The sequence below is a fragment of the Oryctolagus cuniculus genome, chromosome 3 (genome assembly GCF_051225735.1).
Source record: "Oryctolagus cuniculus isolate XC-2025 breed Fujian yellow rabbit chromosome 3, ASM5122573v1, whole genome shotgun sequence".
NCBI classification, from domain to species: Eukaryota; Metazoa; Chordata; class Mammalia; order Lagomorpha; family Leporidae; genus Oryctolagus; species Oryctolagus cuniculus.
Genome location: NC_142869.1, coordinates 184,473,381 through 184,498,031, shown reverse-complemented (window position 1 = coordinate 184,498,031; position 24,651 = coordinate 184,473,381). Strand labels below are relative to the sequence as shown.

The window sequence follows — 24,651 nt, the reverse complement described above, 5'->3', positions numbered from 1 at the left end:
TTAATTCTATCACCCAATGATACAGATTTCCTCTTTCTCCACTCCTCCCAGTCTTGGTCCACACGCTCGTTGCTGCAAGTATCACACACATTACATTTTTAAAAGCCTTTTGCATTTAAATGCACAAACAGAAAAGTCCTAGGTGCAAACCCGGGATTCTGCCTTTTTCATTTAACGACTTCAAACTGCGCAGGTTTGGGGGCCACAAGTTTTAGTGACTATGCCATGTGCCACTGGAACTTCATATCCCGATTTCTTCAGCCGCTGCCTTCCTGCACACAGGGAATCCCCTTGTGTGGGAGCACAGGAGGCTTCGCTAAAGACCTCCGTGCCTGCCACTTTCTGTTCTGGGAAACGGCGTCCTGGGAGAGACTGGGGGCATGAGAGGGCAAGCGTATTCTAGCATCTCGACCTGGACAAGCTCCTTCCAGAACGCTTGGTCTAACGGCCCTGGAAGCCCTGTTACTAGGCCCACGGCAAGAGGTCCAGGCGCCACCTGGGGACTCGCACACTTCTCCCCAGGCCCCTGTGGCGCTGGGCCCCAAACGACAAGGGTCTGCTGCGTGCTGGCAGCGTCCAGGGACATGCGACCAACAGGGCATTTGCGAGCCTCGTCGACGCAGAACACAGCAGCCGGCCCGGTGGGAGCCAGCTGGAAGACCTGTCCATCGAGGTGCAAACAGCCACGGAGGAATGCAAAGTGCTTTAGTCAATGTGACGGACGGAGCCGTTGGCCTAAGACCAAGCCTAAAAGGAACCTCCAGATTCCCGAACTCTGCAGGTGCCCAAAGGCCCCAGGCCATGGCCTTGTAAAATTCAGCTGTAGCCTGGGACACTGCCCACCCAGAGCCAGAACTCGGCACGGCAGAGCCGGAAGCACACACACACACACACACACACACATACACACACCGCCGCCGGGTCTACTTAATCCAATTCCTTGATGTTCCAGCTGAGGGACCTGGGCCAGAGAGGCCGCCTGCCCTTCCTGGCGTTGCACAGCGAGCGTCTGTCTGAGCCAGGGCTCCGGAACGGCCACTGGGCACCACTCCCTGGGCACGGCGGCGCACGTGCAGTCTGCTCCCCTCCCGCGGGCACACCAAGCACCGACACTTACCTGGGAAACTGAGCTCATAGTTTCGAGAACCCGCCTGAAACTGCACAATCCCCCTCCGACAGGACTGAAACAAAGACTCCAGGTACGAAGAGTCGATATTCGAGCTTGGCTGGTTGTGGTTCTAATTAAAAAAAAATAATAATAATAACAACAGTAAGGACCCCAGTGTAGGCTTTCAGGAAATCTCACAGATACTTGGGTCTGCTTAGCCCGCAGAGGGGCAGAGGGCTAGGGGGGTCTGCTTAGCCTGCAGAGGGGCAGAGGGCTAGGGGGGTCGGCTTAGCCCACAGAGGGGCAGAGGGCTAGGGGGGTTGGCTTAGCCCACGGAGGGGCAGAGGGCTAGGGGGGTCGGCTTAGCCTGCAGAGGGGCAGAAGGGCTGGGGGGTCGGCTTAGCCCACAGAGGGGCAGAGGGGATGGGGGGTCAGCTTAGCCTGCAGAGGGGCAGAGGGCTAGGGGGGTCGGCTTAGCCCACAGAGGGGCAGAAGGGCTGGGGGGGGGGTGAGCTTAACCCGCAGAGGCCTGGGGGGGTCTGCTTAGCCCACAGAGGGGCAGAGGGCTGGGGGGGGGGGTCTGCTTAGCCTGCAGAGGGGCTTGGCTGGAGCAAGAGCTGTGTCCAAATACCCCCAGCGTGAACTGGGACCCGGCCTCCCACGTTTGACAAGGGGTGGAAGAGCCTTCTCAACCCACAGCACCCAACAATCCCGTCATCCCGTGAAGACACCCATGGCCACCACTTCAGACACAGCACCCATCAGGAGGATGAACCACGTGCTTCCCCGGGCCCAGACAGCAGCTCCGAGAGGCAGCACCTATGGGCCAGGGCGGCACGGCGCCCCCGTCCCTGCGGCTGACGGGCGGTACTCGCCGGCTGCCTGCCGCTCCTGGCTTAACAGCCCAGAGCCCTTCTCCTGAGCGTCTCGGCGGTGCTGTGCGAGCGCAGATGTCGACTCAGAACAAACGGGAGAGGGGCCTGGCCTCTGCCTTTCACACAGCTCCCAGGTGCTGCTGGCCTAGGGACGACTGACCACTGTTTACTAGAACGTTCTGCAGTGGTGGGAACATTCTCTGTACACCCCTATATGGCAGCGTGGGGCTGGCGCTGTGGCGGAGCGGGTGAAGCCACCGCCTGCAGTGCCGGCATCCCACATGGGCGCTGGGCCACTTCCGATCCAGCTCTCAGCTATGGCCTGGGAAAGCAGCAGCAGATGGCCCAAGTGTTTGGGCCCCTGCACCCACATGGGAGGCCCGGAAGAGGCTCCTGGCTCCTGGCCTCGGAATGACCCAGCTCCGGCCGTCGCAGCTATTGGGTAGTGGAAGATGGAAGATGTTTCTCTCCATCTCTCCCTTTCTCTGTCTGTGACTCTGCCTCTGAAGTAAATAAATAAAATCCTTAAAAAAAAGTTTGCCTGTACCCTTTTAGGATTTTTCAGCTGGGTTGGAGAATTACACCGAGGAAAACAAACCGAACACAGTTATTCAATACAAGCTTACACGGCTTACACGGCACGGGCGCCTTCACAAGACAGCAAAGACCCAAAGATGCTATTGGAACCGAACCCTTACTTACTGAATTAGGCAACTGAGAAAATGTCACAGCAGAGGGGCTGCTCTGCGGTGGGTACATGGGTGGAGAAACGGCTGGGACAAGGCTGAGTCCAGCTAGGTCTGTACAGATACCCCTCAGCCCGGCGCTGTCCTGGAAGAACAGAACATCGCTTCCCTTCCGTTACAGGGAGGACGTGTCCCGTGGCAGTCCACTGGCTTTCAAGGAGCACACGACCACAGTGACCGCCTTGCACCTGCTGTTTTCCAACCACCTTCAACTCAAAATGGTCACGTGCCAGACTGGCGCATTTTCTCTCCCACCTGTGGCCACATGTGGCCGTTCTTCAGCCATGAAACCGAACACTTAATAAAGTGTAAGTAATGTTCTAAATTAAAGAGCCTCCTGGCGGGCGACTGTCCTGCTGCACAGCACAGGGCCGCCAGGCCAGCGTCTGGGCGTCTTGGTTCCGCCCTTGCCTCCTCGGGTCTTGCTGAACACTGTACAGGTGGCGCCATCTCCAAGGGACACGTCCCCGTAGGCTCAGCCCACATCAAAGATGAGCCCGAGCGGCTCCGTCAAGGGCACTACAGCACTCACAACATCGGTGCACGCCGCTGCCATGGCCCGCAGCCGGCAGGAGGTCACGCAGCCAACTGACCGCGAGGCTCTGTCCAGAGACAACTGTCCAAGTCCGGAAGCGTTCCTCTCTTACGTCTACGTGACCTCTGGGTCAGTTATCAGATGTTTCTTGCATAGGAGTATATTTTTATGTTTTTGAAATTTTTATTTATTGATTTATCTATTCAAGAGAAAAAGACTGAAGGAAACAGACGACAGAGCTCTCACCCACTGGCTCACTGCCAAGTGCCCACAGCAGCCAGGTATGTGCCAGGCCAAAGACAGGAGGAAGCACCCCAATCCAGGTCTCCCGCACCAGTGGTCGCGACTCACCCACCCACGCCCGGCTGAGCCGGCCCTCAGGCCGTGCAGTGCAAGTCAGCATGGGCAGGGGAGCCGACACTCCCATCATTCCTGATGGGGTGTGGGTGTCCTAACGTGTCCGGACCGCCAGACCGGATGCCTGCCCTGCACAAGGACACCCGCAGCTGTTCCTGCTGTACCTTGGAAATCCCCAGCCAGTGCCACCTAAAGTGACGGTGGGGACAGCCTGTTTCATCAGGAGCGGCCAGCCTTACGGTAAACCACAGCACCTCAGTTCTGCAATGGGAACAATGGGCTGGCAGAGCCTTGAAGAGTGGGGACAATGGGCCGGCAGAGCCTTGAAGAGTGGGGACAATGGGATGACAGAGCTTTGAAGAGGGGACAACAGGATGACAGAGCCTTGAAGAGTGGGGACAACGGGCCGGCAGAGCCTTGAAGAGTGGGGACAATGGGATGACAGAGCTTTGAAGAGGGGACAATGGGCCGGCAGAGCCTTGAAGAGTGGGGACAATGGGATGACAGAGCTTTGAAGAGGGGACAACGGGATGACAGAGCCTTGAAGAGTGGGGACAATGGGATGACAGAGCTTTGAAGAGGGGACAACGGGCCGGCAGAGCCTTGAAGAGTGGGGACAATGGGATGACAGAGCTTTGAAGAGGGGACAACGGGATGACAGAGCCTTGAAGAGTGGGGACAACGGGCCGGCAGAGCCTTGAAGAGTGGGGACAATGGGCCGGCAGAGCCTTGAGTTATTTGCTCTCCTTGACTTGGATTTGTGTCTTGGCTGCAGTAACCAGGTCTCGGCTTTTGTCCTGCTCCTCAGTATCGCCTTGACCGTGGCTTTCCAGAGCCGTGGCTTGCCTTACTCTACACAGTTCCTCAGGCCATGAACTCCCACCATGCTTCACGCCAGAGTCACGGCTACAACGCTTAGCTGCGTGGGAACCAACATCGCCAGCGACCTGTCTGTGCAAGGCCAGCAACCGCTGGCCCCGCGCACACTCTGTCCTCCACCACTGCTCCCGCCTGCCCACGCCCCACCCGCTGCCCACCAGCCATGCTGCTACAAGCCCTCATTCACACAGCACGGCAGTGTCCACAGAAGGATACCCGTCTCCCAGGAAGCGACGTCAAACCGTGTGCACACACTCTGTTGGCCAAAGTTCCTTCTGAAGAAGACCCTAACTCTCAGCTGCCCAACTCTTACTGAAATGTCAGCCACAGCAGACAGAAGCGGCAGGGGTGGGGACACCTGGCCCGTGGCCAGTGAGGCCTGTGACATCATGTGGTTGGCCCCACCAAGGCAACCACAGCAAATTCAATCAATCCACAGCAGGCTGGTTTCTGGCTGATCATTCTGTACGGCCCGCGAAGGACGCCACAAGTATCCAAACGGCCCTTGGCAGACGAAAGGCTCCCACCCCTGTCTAGGCCCTTGTGTCCACTCTCTTCTGTACATATCCCGACCTGCACGAGCTCAAGGCAGGCGGCCAGGAGCCACACACTTGGGCGGCAGTGCCTGGCCCCCTGAGAGAAAGCAGGCACTCACAGTGTCAGGTTCAGATCTCCTGGAACCACCTTCATTCGCCTTGGACAGCCCACGGGAACACTGAACCCAGGTCCTGAACTTTTTCTTTTCAACGACACAAAAGCCTACTCGGAACGGGCTTACATCATCGAGACACAGAACAAGGTACAGAACAAACTGTGTCACAGATTAAATGAATATAGCATCGTGTTTACAGATAGCCAAATTCTAAATACCTTGCAATTCTTTTTAAAGATTTATGTATTTATTTGAAAGGCAGAGTTACAGAGTGGCAGAGGCAGAGAGAGAAAGAGAGGTCTTCCATCCGTTAGTTCACTCCCCAGATGGTTGAAATGGCCGGAGCTGGGCCAATCCGAACCCAGGAGCCAGGAGCTTCTTCCAGGTCTTCCACACGGGTGCAGGGGCCCACGGGTTTGGGCAACCTTCTGCTTTCCCAGGCCACAGCACAGAGCTGGATCAGAAGTGGAGCAGCCGGGACCCAAACCAGTGCCCATGTGGGATGCCGGCACCGCAGGTGGGGGCCCCACCCACCAAGCCCCAGCACCGGCCCCAGCACCTTGCATTTACTGCAGACTGAACGTGCCAGGCAGCAGCTTTGTGTTAGAGACCCACTGAGATCTGTTGCTGTTTTACTAGGGAACACGAGCGGCAGAACTTGCCCAAGTCTGAATCTGAGTGTCCGGTCCCCACTGGGAGTTTTTTGCCCCCCCTAGGGCCCTAATCTCACTGTAATGGGAATGTCCTCCAACCCCTATCTTAGTGCCCGCTGTGCATTTGACATAGAAACCATGGAAACCATAGAAAATAGGCACAGCCCCCACGGCGGCAGCGGCGGAGTTGGGGGTGGCCTCAGGCCTGCAGACACCCGCGCCCTGTGCCCCTTCGTCCTGGCGGCTCGGCCACACTCCGCGGAAGAGTCAGGAGACCATGTGCGGCTGCAGCAGTGACTCTGGCATTGAGACCTCCTATCACCCCCGAGGGCCCACAGGCTGCCCGGGACCCCCAGCAGCCCTCCCGCCCACAACTCAGCCTTTGGCTTCAGTTCCCGTCTCTTTCCCTCCCCCGGCCCACCCTGAATGAAGGAAGGAAGAAGGGGCCACTGTCCCCATCCCCCCAGCCCCTCTGCGGGCCAGCCTCACCTAGCTCCAGTCCTAAAGGCTGTAGGAACCCAAACCCCCACTGCATCCTATGGCCATCTGCACCGGAAGTGGCTCTGCTGCTTCGGCCAATTCAGTGTCCTGGTGCCCTGAGCAGTCTCACCATCTGTGTCCGTCCTCTGGCTTCTCACCCTCGCCCTCTCTTCTGGCTCCAAGCACTCGCCTCTTACCTCTACGTAGTAACTCACACAACACTAGCCAACGTTCAAGGCTCATTCATTTCTTAAAACTATTATTTTAGTTGTTTAAAATGGAGGGAGGGAGAGAAAGAGGCATCTCCTGTCCACTGGTTCGCTCCCCTGAAACAGCTAAGGCTGGGTCAGGCTAGCCAGGAGTTGGCAGCTCACTCTGGGTCTCCCACGAGTGGGTGACAGGGGCCCAAGTACTTGAGCCAACACTGCTTTCTCGCAGGGTGCACATCAGCAGGAAGCAGGGGTCAGCAGCAGAGCTGGGGCTCCGCCCTCTGATGTGGGACGTGGTATCCTAAACGCTGTGCCAAGTGCCCACTCCTGACCCATTCTTAGTGAGAAGGAGGGCAAGGCTGGGGCTGTGGGGTGGAAAGTTGAGCCTACAACAATGGCATCCCACACGGGCCCCTGAGCCCCAGCTCCACCTCCGATCCAGCTCCCTGCTGATGCTGCCTGGGAAAGCAGCGGAGGATGGGCCAAGTGCTGGGGCCCTGCACCCACGCGGGAGACCTGCAGGAAGCTCCTGGCTCCTGGCTTTGCAGCCATTTGGGGAGTGAACCAGTGGGTGGACAATCTCTCTCTCTCCCTCTCACCTGCGCTAATTCCTCTAGCACATCCCTTCTCCAGAGGTGAACATGCACGCGTCAGTCATTGTACAAATGGCTTGCTCTTCTTCTACACCGCTGAGTTTAGGGGAGACCCACTCACAGTGAGGGGGGAGCGCACCTCTTCTCCATACGGGATCCACCTGTCCGATTCGCTTCTCCAGTACCAGATCCACTGGGTGGTGAAGACAGAACTGTCTGGATCGGTCACAGACGAGGGAGTGCTGACCCGGCGCATGGGATTACAATTGCAAGTCATTTTCTGGAAGTTGATTTTGTCACTTCCTATGGAAATGCTGAGCGAGAGAAGCACAAAGTTAAAACGCCGCCCTGCCCTCCGTCTTCCACCTGCTGCCTTCCCTGGCAAGGACACAGAACTGAAGTCTGAGGGCTGAATGACCCGTAAGTTTCTTGAGAGGGATCCTACAGATAAAGGAAAAGCTGCAAGACCGAGAGCGGACACAAGCTGCCTACGCACACATCTCATAGTGTCACAAACTACATCTCCTTCCAAAAATCCCCAAATAAAACTGTGTCCACTGAAGAGCAGGTTGGTTCCATGCTGGAAAGCGAGTTAGAAACTTGCAGGTCATTGCCCAATTGCTTACTAGATTGAGACAGTTACTCGGGCACAGTCTAAGACCCTCTGAGGCAGTTCTCAAGGTCAAAGCTATTTTGCTGATAACAGTGAGACATGATTTCCCTTTCACACACACGGGGAGTTTCCAGAGGGCTACGTGCTATATGATTTCACAAGGGCTGGAATCAAGACGCAGATGTCAGAAGCCAGACATTAAAGAGATTTGCAAAAGTATAAAACAGTGTTACTCTTCCCAGTAATTGTTTTATTTTAGAAAACAATTATACTTATCCACATATGGCTGTATGTGCATAACTGTATATATTGCATGGTTACACAGAAACACTATTTATGTTAACAGGTGAGGAGCTGACTGCCCCCTTGAAATGCATCCGTATTTAATTTTTCTCTGTTTTAATTCCGATGTGGTGAACACCGCTAGCTAGTACCAACACTAACAGCAACTCTTGCATTCTTTAACACACTTGATTCTGAGTGTACAAGGTGCAGAACTGCCTCCCCGGGTACATGTGGCAGCACACTGCCGAAGCCGGCATCTCACAGCTGGAGGCGAAGGGAAGGGGCAGTGCTTACTGGAATCTGGGACAGAGGCCAGCGACACTGCTAACAGGCCTCACAACAAGTATCGGGCCCCAAACCTCAGCAGTGCCGAGGGCTAACTTACAACGCAGCTTTCTGCAAACAAGAAACCAGCTGATGTCACCCTCTAGTGGCAGCACGCAGCAACAGAGAACCGTCGCCAAGAACTGACCACAGTTGCCTATGCTGAAAGATGTCCCGCAGACTGCCGTCGTCAGGCCGGGCTGCGCATCACGGGGTGTCACCCGTGCCAGCTCCGACAGAAGCAGAGCTGTGGGACAGCCCCTGGATACCTCCAGCATGGAAGGTGCGAAGGGCTAGCGTGTGCAGCCGCCCAGAACATGGGCTAAAACCACGACGCTAAGCCAGAGTCCGTTTACCCTGAATCAGAGCTTCTGATGGCCCAGCTGAGCTGCCGCGGCCGTAATACAACCTCCGCCGTGTGCTGTTTCTGCGGGACAGGATGAGAGAGAGCAGCTCCACGGAGCACGTTGTCACTGTCTCTTCACTGAGCTACAAGTGCTTCCAGCACCCCAGTATTAGCCAGGCTTGCTACAACTTCAAACCAACCCAGCTTGGATTGCTTTTTCATTAATGATCTACCTCAGCAGGCATCTGCCCCTTGGACTAAGAGTCATCTCAAACCTGAGTGAATCCCAAAGGCCACGCGTGTTTCCTTTTTGTCCAGTACCTAGCACTGTGTTTTCCTTTGATGATGTCGTGGATCTCACAAGCCAGAGCACAGCCACCAACTTACATCTGGTTTTTGGGGTCGCAATAGGCCTCCTCGATCTTCTCCATGTCCTGGAAGTCCACCCAGTTGTTTAGAATCAACACCTGCCACCGGTAAGGCAGGTGGAAGTGGACCCGGTTGCAGCTGCCTACGGGGACAGAGAGGTAGCGGGAAGGCCTGTTCAGCCAAGGTCCGAACAATCCACGCCGGCTCCCTGCTGACCGCCCCAGCGAGGCCTGCCTCTCCCGCCCTGCCAGGCTCCCCCACAGCCCCTTGCTCACGCTGGCTCCTGCTGCACTGCCCATGTTCACACACCGGGCTCCTTTACTCCCCACGAGCACTCGTCAGGAAACAGCTCCCTGACACCCACGTCCTCCTACTCACATGAACGTTTCCATCTCATTTCATTCAACCGGAAGTTTGCAGTCACCGTCCGCGAGCTCCCAGCTACCGTAACGTACGGAAGACGCTCGCAGGATACGGACGCACACTACGACTGCTTCCATTTCCCAGCAACTTTCCGAAACACCCTTGTGCAGATCAGGGCAAAACGCCGTCTGTCCAGCACAGGCACCTGCCTTACTTCCTGAAGACCTGGCCCACTTCATCCCTTCCAGGATGATCCCCTCAACCCATCTCACCCCACTCTGATATGACGTGCCTTTTGGTATTCCAACAGCCAGGACCCAAAACCCAGTTTGGGCTTGGTTATTTCTATACCTACTTATTTTATACAGTTTTCTCAGTTGTAGATCTTTTGAGAACACAAGGTTACCTCACTGTTTAGCTTATATCCCCCATGCAAAACTGGCTTGTGCTGGACATGCAGAAGGCCATTGGGTGAACACTTGCTGAATGGACAGTGAATGTTTTAAGTCCACAGTACAGCAACACAGCAAATAGAGGTTGTTCAAGTTGCCACTGTTATGCTTAAAGCATTTTGCAAGTTTCAAAAACATGTGACTTTTTAAAATGTTATTTACTTATTTGAGGGGCAGTCAGACGAACTGATAGACACACAGAGAGCGCCATCCCCAAATGCCCACAACAGCCAGAGCTGGACCAGGCAGGAAGGCAAGAATCCAATCCAGGTCTCCCACGAGTGGCAGGGGCCCAGGTTCTTGGGCCATCACCTGCTGGCTTCCAGGGCATGCACCAGCAGGAAGCTGGAATCAGCAGTGGCACCAGGACCTGAACCCAGGCACTCTGATAGGGGATACGGGTGCCCCAAACCACGTCCTAACTTCTGCAGCAAATACTCCCCCAACACCCCGCGTGGTGACATCAAAACAAAAAGAGCAGGGTTTAGATGCCACAAAAGCCACGTGCAGAATCCTGAACCCTGGTGCGTTGCTGGTGGGGACAAACGATGGCACAGTCACTGTGGGAAGCGATTCCTCAAATCACGAACCCTGAGTCACCACAGAACCACAGGACCCAGCCAGGAGAGCGAGCAGGGTCCAGAGGACACAGTGCACCCTCGTGTCCAGGGCACCGCTCACAGCGGCCAGAGTGGAGAGCTACGGGCGCCCTGTGGTCACGCACCGTCCCGCTGACAACCGCCGTACAGGTGGGCGAGACAGATCTCCTCTGAGCCGTGGTCGTTCAGCCTGGGAGATGTGGCACTCGGGACAGCAGACACCGAGTCTGTAACACAAGACAGGCAGCTCACTGATACTCATGTTTAAAACAGAAATCAAGAACCCAGCCTCAGCCCCCCACAGGAAAGACTGAAACGGGGCCGTGTTCTGGAGGGGTGCTGGGACCTGTGTGTCGCTCGGGAGAGCCCAGGCAGCCCGCCCGTCCGTGAAGTCAGACGGGGGCTCGAGGGTCACACCGGCCGTGTGCGTTCTTGGACCCACTCCTAACCTCAGCACACGTGGCAGCCTGCCGGCCGGTCCTTCCCAGCCTTCATACCCGCTCTCCTCCCCGAGGCCACTCCTTAAACAAGCCCCTCTAACTCGAGTCCTTGAACAAGGCGACCCCGGCGGGCACAGTCGCTCTGCTGCAGAATCAAGACGCGGGGTGCCTTCACTGGGGTCCTGCTTGTGAGCTCACTGGCGAGTCTCAGAGTCGTGGACAGAGCTCTGATCACAGGTCCCAGTGGCTGAAGTTCTGTGGCCTGAAGAAGGCGGAGGAGGTGACAGAGGCACAGTGCCGACTTTGGGCAGGTGCAGTGGATCCCCCACTCGGGGCCAGGTGCCGGCTTCTCAGACTCTGACTCCTGGCACCTGTCTCATCTTTTTCCCCACTCACTGCCAAGTTTAGGCCCCAATCAGGGGCAGCAGCTTTATCTACATCAGTAGTTTCATCCTTAGTGCGCCTGAACCCATCTGGGGGGTGGGGGACAGGTGTATTAGCCCGAAATGTGCTTCCTCTGTATTTACCAGTCAGCGACGCCACTCCGGGGTCATCGCCACCCGTTCTTTGGCTTGTTCCTAGGGCTAGGGGATCCCCAAATGGCCCACCGGTTCCGGCTCCGTCAGTCGGATATGCGGCCCCTCCGTGAGCATTGTTAGAGAGAGAGGCCTGCGGGGAGCCTGCGGCCCCACTTCCGGCCCCGGCACCCTGGGGGTCCGAGACGCACGCACTCGCTGTGGCTCCAGCTTCAGAGGTTGGTGCAGAATCACTCCCTTTCCTGGTGCTTTCCTGGACGGAGGAGCTCTTCCGGCCGGAGTCCGTGCTGCTTGGAGGCCTGAGTGGGGCGCCGGCGGCACAGCCGTTCTCGGGGAGCCGCTGGCTTCCTCCCACCTTCATCGGTCCTCTGGGCTCAGTGGGCGTGGCCGAGCCCGAGGAAGGCAGAGGGCCAGCGCCAGTGCCCAGGCCTGAGAACCTGTGCGTGAGCTTGTCTACCGGCGCAGCCTCCGGGGAAGGCCCGAGGCCCGGGCCATCTGGACTGGATGTGCAGGACCTCGGAGAAGCCAAAGCAGACGAGAGGAATTCTCTGCTGCCATGAAAGGGTCGGTCTTTACTTGTGCTTCTGTCTCGAGGGGCGGCCGTTCGAGGGGTGGCCGGTCTGCGATGCGGGGGAGGAGCTAGAAAAGAAAACCAAAGGAAAATGAGAGTGAAGCCGAGTGAGCGCCTCCTCTTGGCGTTCCAGCTTTGCTGCCGTTGCACTCCTGTCCCAGGGCGAGAGTCGGAGCTGTTCTCTCCTGGGAATCAGATGGCGGCCCCGCGGCCCAGGCCTCTGGCGGGGGCCGCCCACTAGGCCCTGGTTCTGAATCAGCCTTCACTGGGGCTGTGGGCAGATGCACTAGGGCAATCAGAGGAAGCTCCGAAATGCCTCCAGGTTTTGCCCAGGCTGTGATACCTTGCGTCTGAACCAGCGGATGGAAGACCTCTCTCTCTGTCTAACTCTGCCTCTCAAATAAATAAATAAATCTCTCTCTTAAAAAAAAAAAAAAAAAAAAGGAATGACCAACACTGGTGCTGTGGCGAAGTAGGCTGAGCCTCTGCCTGCAGTGCTAGCATCCCATATGGGCACCGGTTCAAGACCTGGCTGCTCTGCTTCCGAGCCATCTCTCTGTTGTGGCCTGGGAAGGCAGTGGAGGATGGCCCAAGTGCTTGGGCCCCTGCACCCACGTGGGAGACCTGGAAGAAGCTCCCGGCTCCTGGCTTCTGATTGGCCCAGCTCTGGCCATTGCAGCCATTTGGGGAGTGAACCAGCAAATGGAAGACCTTTCTTTCTGTCTATAATTCTACATTTCAAATAAATAAATAAAACATTTAAAATAAAACAAGACAGTGTTTAAAGAAATAGCAAAGAGGGGGCAGCACTGGGAGACCTGGGAAAGTTCCTGGCCCAGCTCCAGCCATTGTGGCCCCTGGCAAAGTGAACCAGTGGCTGGAAGACCTCTCTCTCGGTCTGCCTCTGCCTCTCTGTAACTCTGCCTTTCAAATAAGTAGACAAATGTAAAAAGAACTAGCAATGAAGACCGTGAGTTAAGCTGTGTCCAGTTTTGCATTTCTAACTTTCTGTATGACTTCTACTGTGGCTGTGTAGAATGGCCTGTCCTGAGGAGATGCATGGGAATAAATGCGGTGCGAACTTTCATGAGTGTGTTAACCACCAAGGTCTGGCGCAGCCGTAAGGATGTCACATGGGTCGCCTCCTGGGAACACGTGGTTGCAAGTCCTGGCCTCACTCTCCCGTGCAGCTTCCTGCTAGCGTGCACACTGGGATGGCCCCAGTACCTGAGTCCCTGCCACTCCCGTGGGAGACTCAGACTGGGCACCAGGCTCCTGGCCTTGGCCTGACCGACCCCGGCTATTGCAGCGTTTGGACGGTGAACCAGCAGGAAGGTATTTCCCTCTCTCTGTCTCCCTCTGTTTTCCAAACAAAATTTTTCGAAAAAGTTTTAAACATTTTAAACGGCTTAACCACAAAAAATGTTTTATGTGTCGATGAGTATCTGAAATTTAAGTCTATAGGGAAAGAGGTAAAGCAATCAGGATAAATTTTAACAGTTGAATCTAACTTTCAAGTTTCTTTCCTTTTAAAAAAAGTTTTATCAGCTTTTCAAGGAATGATGAGCAATTCTTAATCTGGGAGAAACGAGGCAAGCACAAAAACTGAATTACAAGATCACACATGTACTGGGGCTGACGCTGTGGCGTCCATGCCCTGGCCTGCAGCGCCGGCATCCCATATGGGCACCAGTTCAAGTCCCGGCTGCTCCACTGCTGACCCAGCTCTCTGCTGTGGCCTGGGAAAGCAGTGGACAGTGACCCAAGTCCTTGGGCCCCTGCACCCACGTGGGAGACCTGGAAGAAACTCCTGGCTCCTGGCTTCAGATTGGCGCAGCTCTGGCCGTTGCAGCCAATTGGGGAGTGAACCAGTGGATGGAAGACCTCTCTCTCTCTCTCTGCATCTCCTTCTCTCTCTGTAACCCTGACATTCAAATAAATAAATGAAAATCTTTTAAAAAAACACACACATGTACTTTGCATGTAGTAGTATGTGCACACAGACAAGTTCTAGAAGTACAAAGTCTCACATGTACTTTGCGTGCAATGTGTGTACACAGAAAAGTTATAAAATTACAAACTTTCACATGTACTTTGCATGTAGTGGTATATGCACACAGACAAGTTCTAGAATGACAAAGTCTCACGTGTACTTTACATGTGGTTGTGCACACAGACAAATTCCAGAAGGGCAAGTGAAGGAGGCTCTGTGCAGGACGGGTGACTGCGGCGGGTGTCTCTCCCTGCACAGAGAGGGTGCCGAGAGAGGAGGCACGTACCTCTGTCTCCCTGCACAGAGAGGGTGCCGAGAGAGGAGGCACGTACCTCTGTCTCCCTGCACAGAGAGGGTGCCGAGAGAGGAAGCGCGTACCTCTGTCTCCCTGCACAGAGAGGGTGCCGAGAGAGGAGGCGCGTACCTCTGTCTCCCTGCACAGAGAGGGTGCTGAGAGGAGGCGTGTACCTCTGTCTCCCTGCACAGAGAGGGTGCTGAGAGGAAGCGCGTACCTCTGTCTCCCTGCACGGAGGAGGGTGCTGAGAAGAAGCGCGCACCTCTGTCTCCCTGCACAGAGAGGGTGCTGAGAGAGGAGGCGCGTACCTCTGTCTCCCTGCACAGAGGAGGGTGCTGAGAGGAAGCGCGTACCTCTGTCTCCCTGCACGGAGGAGGGTGCTGAGAGGAAGCGCGCACCTCTGTCTCCCTGCACAGAGGAGGGAGCCGAGAGGAGGCGCGTACCTCTAGAGGAGGGTGCCGAGAGAGGAAGCCTGTACCTCTAGAGGAGGGAGCCGCGAGGAGGCGCGTACCTCTGGTGCCTGCGGCGTTGTTCTTGGCGTGCTTGCTGTTGCAGATGTCCTGGATGTTCTGCACCACGTCGGGGCTCAGCCCGTGCTCTCTCATGGCCGCCAGCACCTTTCTGTCCATCAGGTTGTGGGACCGGAGGCAGTTGAGGTAGCGACATTCCCCGCGGGTGAAGTGCTCACAGATGTGCAGCCTTTCACACAGGGGCTGGTGACTGCAGATCTGCTTGCGCCCCTCTCCTTTGTAAGTCTTGCAAATCTACAGAAAAGAGAGACCACCAGTGAGGACACCAGGCAGCAGGGACTCTCGGGAACAACACAGGTACCTCCCACAGCCCCGGGCGGCAGCTGGCCAGCTGCAAACAGGAGGCCAAGTGAGCCCTGCAGTCTTTGGAGGTCGCGTAGCCTTGAAAGCGCCTCACCTGCAACGGTTAGACCCAGGGCTGGGTCTCTGCTGGCAGCACGTGAAAGCCCTCTGCAGGTCAGCCACGGAGCCACAGCGGGCGGGAGCAGTGCCAGGCGACAGCACTGGAGGCGCTGGCTCCAAAGCCTGGGGCCTCCCCGGCAGCTGTGTGACCCCAGCGGCCCCGGTGACCTGCTCCCGGCCTCCACTTCCTCTGCCCTAGCAGGAGATACTTTTCTCTCTACCTAAACCGAGGCGTTCAGCAGACTAAATAGCACGTCCTGTGTGGGGAGCAATCCGGACTAGACTAAGTTACTCGAATTAGGACTTATTCTATGCATCTGCTCTCCCACAATATGGCGCTGGGAGAGAAGTAAACAGCTTCCGCACAGCTGCCTCCAGTTCAACCAATTAACTGTAGGACTTGCTCCTGATTGGAGAGCAGCGTACTCAGCCGAGTTGGGATTGGCGGAGGAGGACTATAAAGGAGGAGAGAGACGGCATGCACCAGGAACATCTATGGGGAACATCTAAGGGAACCCGTGCAGCCCCCGAGAGACCCGGCCGGCGGTGTGCCGCTCCCCTGCGGAAGTGGGGAATGCGGCCAGGGGGAACTGCCCTTCCACGGAGGTGGAAGGGATAGTAGCCAACCCGGGAAGAACCAGCAGCAAACCCGGGGAGGGCCGAGCAGACGAAAGAACAGCGCAGGGTCCTGTGTCGTTCCTCCACGAAGACGGGGAGCGACATAATGGTGCCGTGACTCGGATATGAAGCCTAGGCAGGGTTTAGTGTCGTTCCTCCACGAAGACGGGGAGCGACATAATGGTGCCGTGACTCGGATATGAAGCCTAGGCAGGGCTTGGTGTCGTTCCTCCACGAAGAGGGGGAGCGACATAATGGTGCCGTGACTCGGATAGGAAACCTGACTTGGATAGAAAACCTAGGACGGATAGGAAACCTAGGACGGATATGAAACTTAGGAGGGAAGAAACGAGAAGAAATGGGAAAATACCGGAGAGAGAGACTAGCAAAGAGCCTAGGTGCCGGAAGAAGCTATTGAAAGCCTAGGCATAGACTTGGATATGGACTGTGGGAAAGAAGTTAGGATTGAAAGTGAAAGTGAAAGCTTTCATAGACTCGGATGCGGACTATGGCGGGGAAGCTAGGAGATTGAAAGCGAAAGTGAAACCTGGAGGAGGCTTGGACTCGGATACGGACTGTGGGGAGAAGCCAGGAGAAAATATTGTTGGAAGAAAACTTAGGGAAAAATACCGGGTAGAGAAAAATGTTAGGGAGGATGAAGCCGCGAGTGCAGGCCGAGGCGGAGATATAAGCCACCTTGGAATTCTTCAAGTCACCCTGGGGAGCAAGAGGCGAAGATCTGGAACCAGAGGCAGAGACGTGGGCCGCCAGGTTGGAATTCGCCAGGTTAGTCCGGGGAACTTGGACTGAATGCCGGTGGTGGCGGAAACATTCGCGGAAGCCGCCGCGTGCAGAGAGAGCACGGGGCGTGAATAGATGGGGAACGCCGGGGCTGGCGCGAGGCCGTGGTGCGGGCGCGAAGTGCGTGGAGACCGCGGAGCGTGCGCGCAGAGCCGGGAACCTGCCGGCGGGGCGAGGCGCCGGGAAGCCGCGCAGAGCCGTGAAGCTGCCGCGGGGCGAGCCGCCGAGAAGCAGCCTCGGGGCGGAGCCCGCCGGCGGGGCGAGGCGCCGGGAAGCTGCGCGGAGCCGTGAAGCTGCCGGCGGGGCGAGGTGCCGGAAAGCCGCAGGGATAAGAGAAACAGAAGTTTGGAAGTGAAGTAAAAGAAAAATAGGAATGCTGGAAGATAGAAGTAAAATGGGAGAAATAGGAATGCCCGGAGATAGAGAAATAGAGAAAAATAAGGCCTCCCCTCAACATGCCAATTAGAAGGCTTGGATTCGGTCTGCCCGATTAGTGAGGCGATGAGCACCTGGGCGGCTAGCCGCAGGTCACCGAAGACAGGCACGAATTAACATCAGTAAAGCTTCCCCACAATGCAACAATTAGGAGGCTTGGATTCGGTCTGCCTGATTTAAGGCGGTAAGCGCCAGCAAAGCTCGACCAGAGTATGAGCTGCAGGTCACCGAAGATAGGCACGAACCAACACTAATAAGTCTCCCCCACAATAAGGCAATGAGAAGGCTTGGATTCGGTTTGCCTGATAGGTTTTGTAAGCCCCTGCGGGCAGAGCAGAGCATGCGCTGCAGGGCACCGAACACAGGCATGCATCAGCGCCTAAAAACCTCCTCACAATGGCGAAGAGAGGACCCGGATTCGGTTTTCCTGATTGATAGGACTTGTAAGAGCCTGTGGCAACTCTAGCAAGTAGAGCAGAGTGTGTGCCGCGGGACACCGAAGACAGGCGCGTATCAACGCTAAAAAATAAAAAGAAAGGGGGATCTGTGGGGAGCAATCCGGACTAGACTAAGTTACTCGAATTAGGACTTATTCTATGCATCTGCTCTCCCACAATATGGCGCTGGGAGAGAAGTAAACAGCTTCCGCACAGCTGCCTCCAGTTCAACCAATTAACTGTAGGACTTGCTCCTGATTGGAGAGCAGCGTACTCAGCCGAGTTGGGATTGGCGGAGGAGGACTATAAAGGAGGAGAGAGACGGCATGCACCAGGAACATCTATGGGGAACATCTAAGGGAACCCGTGCAGCCCCCGAGAGACCCGGCCGGCGGTGTGCCGCTCCCCTGCGGAAGTGGGGAATGCGGCCAGGGGGAACTGCCCTTCCACGGAGGTGGAAGGGATAGTAGCCAACCCGGGAAGAACCAGCAGCAAACCCGGGGAGGGCCGAGCAGACGAAAGAACAGCGCAGGGTCCTGTGTCGTTCCTCCACGAAGACGGGGAGCGACAGTCCTGTGACTGCGCCTCCGGGATGCAGTGTTGAGGCAATGTCTGAACTACTGAAGGGGGAAGCCACTGTGATCACACACACCACACACACACACACACACCTGCATTTCAAATGTGCCAAAGGTTGTATTTGTAAGTTGTTGCAATAGACCCTGAGCAAGCCAGATCAATACCTGCCCCAGGATTTGTCTAGAAGGCAAAGACACAGATTCCCACGTAACTGACATAATTGCCACAGTGTCTGTTATGCACTCTCGACCCTAGACTATCGTTCCCAAAGTGTGGTCCCTGGACCAGGCAGCCCGGAAACGTGTTCAAAATGCAAATGCTGAGACCCTTCCCGCGTCCACCGTGCCAGACCACCGAAATCTGTGTGCTGGCAACCTGCCAGATGATTCTGATGCAGTCTGAGGGCCAGGATCCCGGAGGCTCGGCAAAGCAGGACAACCACAGCCTCTCCAAGCCGCGCTGGTGAACCTTCCTGTCACCATGCTGGCGCTGCAGACACACTGTCCTGCGCTGATCAGGCCGGAACAAACGAAACCACTCCTTCCCAATGAGCGTATTTTATTTGTACCGGCCTATGCGCCAGGAGACACGTGTGCCTAATGCTTCCACGCTCTCACAGGGCAAGGCAAAGTGGGGAAAAGTGACTCTTTCAAGGAACAGGGAGTACATTTTTTTTAAGGTTTTGTTTTATTTACTTGAAAGAGTTACAGAGAGAAGTAGAGACAGAGACAGAGTCTTCCATCTGCTGGTTCACTCCCCAAATGGCCGTGACAGTGGAACTGAGCCGATCTGAAGCCAGCAGCCAGGAGCTTCCTCCGGGTCTCCCACGCAGATGCAGGGGCCAGAGGACCTGTGCCATCCTCCACTGCTCTCTCAGGCACACTAGGAGGGAGCTGGATTGGAAGTGGAGCAGCTGGGGCTTGAACCGGCACTCACACGGGATGCTGGCACTGCAGGCTGGGCTTTAACCCGCTGTGCCACAGCGCCGGCCCCAGGGAGTACATCTTGTCCACCACGGCCACCAGTACTGCACACAGGGCCTGGTAACCGCGACAGGTGGCCAAAGGCAGTTCCTGGCCATGACCCTGGGGCCTGAGCTCCCGTCAGCGGAACAGGGCCCTCGAGTCCACAGCCCCCCTGGGACCCTTCAGCAGTAGCACCTCGTCGCCAGCTTCTCCCAACAGAACTGCCGCCCGCCGGCCCTGCAGGGCCCGGACGGGGACATGGGGGCTTGGGAGAAGGGAGCAGAGACCGGCCCCAGACTGGCTTCCTCAGGCGAAGGGTGGGCCCCAGGCCGACACTCATCGTCACTCTGCCATGCCCTCACAGGTGGCTCTGCTTGTCAGCAGGGCCTGGGGCAGGCAAGCACCGGGTGGGGGGAGGAAACAGGATGTGGCCCCCCGGGAATCTGCACGTTCCTCTCTCTCCCGGGCTCAGTGGCCAACTCAAAACCACCGCTCAGGGAAACATGGAGCTCAGTGTCAGACGAGTCGACCCTCCAGGTCCCCGCTAGCCATGCTGTGCGTCTCGAGGTGCGTCTCAACGCCAGCTTGCCTCCCTCCGCCCACCCCGCCTGGCCGAACTCGCGCCTGGGCTTCTCTTTCTCGACGCCAGCCTTAACCAGCATCCTCCGAGCCGCACGGCTGGACTTCTTGTGGCTGAGACTGTCCCATCTGTGCCCGGCTGTCCCATCTTCCTTCTACTGACAGCAGCTGTTGGATTTCAGGCAGACAGACGGTGACTCAGCCAGAAGCTACATCTTCCAGGCTGTCTTCCGCCCGACTGTGCGCACGTGAGAGCTATGGCCCACGACGTGCACAGATGTGCTGTGCCCAAAGCACATGTCACATCTTTTAAAAACAACACCGCTTGCCTTCCACTTCCTCTCTATGCTCCCGCCAGCAAGAGAGCTGTAACAATGAGAAGAGGCAGCCAGCGCTGTGGCGCAGCGGGTAAAGCCGCCACCTGCAGTGCCACCCTCCTACATGGGCACCGGTTCGAGTCCCAGCTGCTCCACTTCCGATCCAGCTCTCTGCTGTGGCCTAGGAAAGCAGTAGAAGATGGCCCAAGTCGTTGGGCCCCTGCGCCCACATGGGGGATCCAGAAGAAGTTCCTGGCGCTTGGCTTTGGATGGGCACAGCTCCAACTGTTACAGCCATTTGGGGAGTGAACCAACAGATGGAAGACCTCTCTCTCCCTCCCTCCCTCCCTCTCTCTCTCTCTCTCTCTCTCTCTCAGCCTCTCCTTCTCTCTCTCTGCCTCTCCTTCTCTCTCTGTGTAACTCTGACCTTCAAATAAATAAGTCTTTAAAAAGAAAAAGAGAGAGAAGAGCCTGGAGCTGGAAGCCACACTCTGAGTCCCTTGCTGTCGCGTTGGGTCCAGGGCCAGACCCTCGTCCCTGTGAGGAGACGGCAAGGTGACTTGGCAAACTTTCCCCGAGAAGGTGCAGGCTTAGAGCACCGGGTCCCTGCTGTGGCGACTCGGCTCGCCCTCCGGAGGGAAGCTGCCCTGGGCAGCTGGGGACACACAGGCAGGGCTGCAGGCGGATCCAGTGGCAGGCCAGGTGTGGCCTGTGGTCCAGCTTGCAGGCTGGTGAAAGACGAATCCATACACTGTGTCCGCATCGCCGTATTTTGGGGGAGGATGGGGAAACGCCTCGGCTACAACCTCCCAGCCTGTACCCTAATCTTTCCTGTCATCTCCCCAACTTCAGTCAAAACCCACCTCTTCCGGGAAGCCCCCCTGGTTACAACACCAATCTGTCTACTCCAAGTGCACCGTCAGCTCCTGTTGCTCACAGGGGGCTCCTTGGCAGCTTAGCAGCGGCGTTCCGCACTAAAAGTCTTGGAAACCCTCCCACAGGAGAGAAACTGCTGGGATCTCTCGGGTCAGCAACAGCCTGACAGCCGCCTGCAGAGGCCTGGTTCCGACGCCCGGTTCCTCCTGCTCCCCCCGCAGCGCGTCCGTCCGCAGACACAGACGGCCAGCGAGGGATCCCGACTCACCTCGGGCAGGAAGAAGGGGTCGCTCTGGATAAGCAGCACCGCCAGCTCCTCTTGGTTGAGTCCAGAGAGACCGTGGCTTTTCAGGACCTGGAAGTTCTCTTCGGAGAGGACTTCGTGCGAATACTTGCATAAATTCCTGGAAGAAAACAGGACATTCTCAGCGTCTCCACGTCACCAGAGCAAAGCACAAGAAATCAGTCTGCACATTTCCGGGAAGCAAAGCTCGGAGCCACAGCCTGGTGAGCAGGCAGCGGGACCTGCTGGAGCGGCAGGTGGACCTAGCGGTTAAGACGCTACAAGGACGCAGCGCCTGGCGCCAGCGCAGCTCCTGCGAGGCAGTGCCGCAGGCCCAGACGGCTGGGTCCCTGCCACTCACGTGGGAGGCCTGCACCGGTTTCCGGTTCCTGCCTCTGGTCTTGCCCAGTACCTGCTGTTACAAGCATCTGTGGAGGGAACCGGCAGAGGGGAGGTCTGGTCCCCTCTGTCTGTTTCTCTCTGCCTTTCAAATAATATAAATGATTTTAAAAGTTATACATGTGTGTGTGTCTTTAAATGATTATAGTACTTCTTCAAACTGTATCTTCCCATGAAGTTATCATTTGTGTTATACCTCAGAGGCGAGAAGAGGAAAAAACTGGCAAAGAAATAGAAACCAATCTATTAGAATGACTTCCCACTGAGCAACAGTGCAGGAGCGGGGCTGTGCTGTGGCACAGCAGGTACAGCCCCGCCTGCAATGCCGACCCCCATGTATCACAGCGCCAGTTCCACACCCGGCTGCTCCACTTCTGATCCAGCTCCCTGCTAATGCGCCTGGGAAGGCAGCAGAGGAAGGCCCAAGTGCTTGGGCCCCTGCACCCTCGTGGGAGACCCCGATGGAGTTCCTGGCTCCTGGCTTAGGCCTGGCCCAGCCCTGGCCCAGCCCCAGCCATTGTGACCATTTGGGGGACAAAGCAGCAGATGGAAGATCTCTCTGTGTGTCTCTCCCTCTTTCTCTGTCACTCTGCCTTTCAAATAAAGCAATGACTCTTTTTAAATTTTTTTTTTTTTTTTTTGGACAGGCAGAGTGGATAGTGAGAGAGAGAGACAGAGAGAAAGGTCTTCTTTTGCCGTTGGTTCACCCTCCAATGGCCGCCGTGGCCGGCGCGCTGCGGCCGGTGCACCGCGCTGATCCAAAGGCAGGAGCCAGGTGCTTCTCCTGGTCTCCCATGGGGTGCAGGGCCCAAGCACTTGGGCCATCCTCCACTGCACTCCTGGGCCACAGCAGAGAGCTGGCCTGGAAGAAGGGCAACCAGGACAGAATCCGGTGCCCTGACTGGGACTAGAACCTAGTGTGCCGGCGCCGCAAGGCGAAAGATTAGCCTACTGAGCCGCGGCGCTGGCCTAAAGCAATGACTCTTGAAAGAGTCGTACTGTCTGCGAGGCGCTGATCCACATCTCTGGGCCCTCACTAGACAAGCACGTCGCAGGTGCCATGGTCCCCCAGCACTCGGCCCGCGGCCACACGGCACTGTCAGAGTCCTCAGACTTGTGGCTTCAACAGCTATCCACATGATGCATGCTAACATTTTCTGGTTCGCGTAACCATTACCAAGGTGTCAGGTAATCAGGTAATGGCCAAACTTTGCCTACGGAAGAACAGAAGTGTGGCTACAACGATCGTTGGGTAGGTAACCGTTCCTGCCTTACAGGATCTTCCCGACATTCATTCTTCCGGGGGCAATGCCTCAAAGGACACCTTGACAGGCTGGGTTTGGCTTTGAACTTCTTTTTTTTTTTTTTTTTATTTTTATTTTTATTTTATTTTTTGACAGGCAGAGTGGACAGTGAGAGAGAGAGAGACAGGTCTTCCCTTGCCGCTGGTTCACCCTCCAATGGCCGCCGCTGCAGCCGGCGCAGCGCGCTGATCCGATGGCAGGAGCCAGGAGCCAGGTGCTTTTTCCTGGTCTCCCATGGGGTGCAGGGCCCAAGCACCTGGGCCATCCTCCACTGCACTCCCTGGCCATAGCAGAGAGCTGGCCTGGAAGAGGGGCAACCGGGACAGAATCCGGCGCCCCGACCGGGACTAGAACCCGGTGTGCCGGCGCCGCAAGGTGGAGGATTAGCCTATTGAGCCACGGCGCCGGCTCTGGCTTTGAACTTCTGCTCCCATAAAACACAGCAGCAATCGGGGGTGTACGATTTCCCCAAGCAAAGTGAGTGCTGTCACTGTGCTATTTCAATAGGTATGAAGTGGACTGTATACACACCCATATAAAAGATTTATTTGTTTGAATGGCAGAGTTAGAGAGAGAGATGGAAAGACAGAGCGAGAGGCAGATCACCCATAAACTGCTCACTCCCCAAATGGCTGCAATAGCTGGAGCTGGGCCAGTCCAAAGCTAGGAGCCAGGAGCTTTGTCTGGGTCTCCCACACGAGCAAATAGATTGCCATCTTCCACTGCCCTCCCAGGCGCATTCGCAGGGAAGTGGATAGGAAGTTTTGCAGCAGAGACTGGAACCAGCACTCACATGGGATGCCAGCACCCCAGGCAGCCGCCTGACCCACTACACCACAGTGCCAGCCCCACTACACTTCCATGCTTATTAATTCTCACTTTTATTATTAGCAAGACTGAAAATGCCCAACTGTTAGCTTAATGAAATACCTTTTATTTACACTATTTGTTCATGTCCTGAACTGTTTATGTGGTGGAAAGTGGGTACTGACCTGCAGATTTGTAACTGCTCTTTATATATATATAAAGATTATATATAATTACAAATTGTATAGTATATATTATAGGTATGAAGGTAGGTAATCAAATATTATAAATTATAAATACAATATTATAATATATAATTATAGTACATATAATATTTATATATAACATATTATAATATATAATTATAGTGTATATAATCTTTATATATAACATAATATATAATTATATTATAAATTATAATATTATTTATAATATTTATAATTTAATTTATTTATAATAATATTATAAATTATAGTGTAATTATATTATAATCTTTATATATAATTTTTAAGATCTATTTGTTTATTTGAAAGGCAGGTTATAGAGAGGCAGAGAGACAGAGAAAGTTCTTCCATCTGCTGGTTTACTTCCCAGACGGCTGCAAAGGCCAGAGATGCACAGATCCGAAGCCAGGAGCCAGGAGTCTCCTCTGGGTGCTCCCACCATGTGGGTGCAGGGGCTCAAGCACTTGGGCCATCTTCAACTGTTTTCCCAGGCCATAGCAAAGAGCTGGATCAGAAGTGGAGCAGCCAGGACTCGAATCGGCCAATATGGCCCATAATTTAACATACTGCTTTAACACTTACAAAATTGTCACGCACCACAGTTGGATAACTGTAATATACCACTTTGCTTCATTTTTAAAAGAGATCTCTTCTTTTAAAAAAATTATTTATTTCAAAGTCAGAGGTACAGAGAGAGAAAGGGAGATATATATAGAGAGAGAGATCTTCCGTCTTCTGGTTCACTCCTCAAATGTCCGAAACAGCTAGGGCTGGCCCAGACCAAAGTCAGAAGCCAGGAGCTTCTTCCAAGTCCCCCACGTG

At 55.5% G+C, this 24,651-nt stretch overlaps 1 protein-coding gene across 5 annotated transcripts in view; it reads right to left on the bottom strand.

Moving 5' to 3' along the window:
- The window catches only part of ZC3HAV1 (zinc finger CCCH-type containing, antiviral 1), a 59,567-nt gene that overhangs the window by 20,594 nt on the left and 14,322 nt on the right, over positions 1 to 24,651 (bottom strand). For 2 of the 5 annotated variants that reach the window (XM_070071441.2, XM_089329687.1), the window contains exons 2-8: positions 21,081 to 21,216; positions 14,785 to 15,037; positions 11,406 to 12,053; positions 10,564 to 10,665; positions 9,043 to 9,166; positions 7,227 to 7,401; positions 1,118 to 1,238 (exon numbers count right to left, since the gene is read on the bottom strand). In XM_070071441.2, coding sequence (XP_069927542.2) covers positions 1,118 to 1,238; positions 7,227 to 7,401; positions 9,043 to 9,166; positions 10,564 to 10,665; positions 11,406 to 12,053; positions 14,785 to 15,037; positions 21,081 to 21,216 — 1,559 coding nt within the window. Of the gene's footprint in view, positions 1 to 1,117; positions 1,239 to 7,208; positions 7,402 to 9,042; positions 9,167 to 10,563; positions 10,666 to 11,405; positions 12,054 to 14,751; positions 15,038 to 21,080; positions 21,217 to 24,651 lie in introns of all 5 variants that reach the window. The other 3 variants (XM_070071438.2, XM_070071439.2, XM_070071440.2) reach the window with 3 other exon arrangements.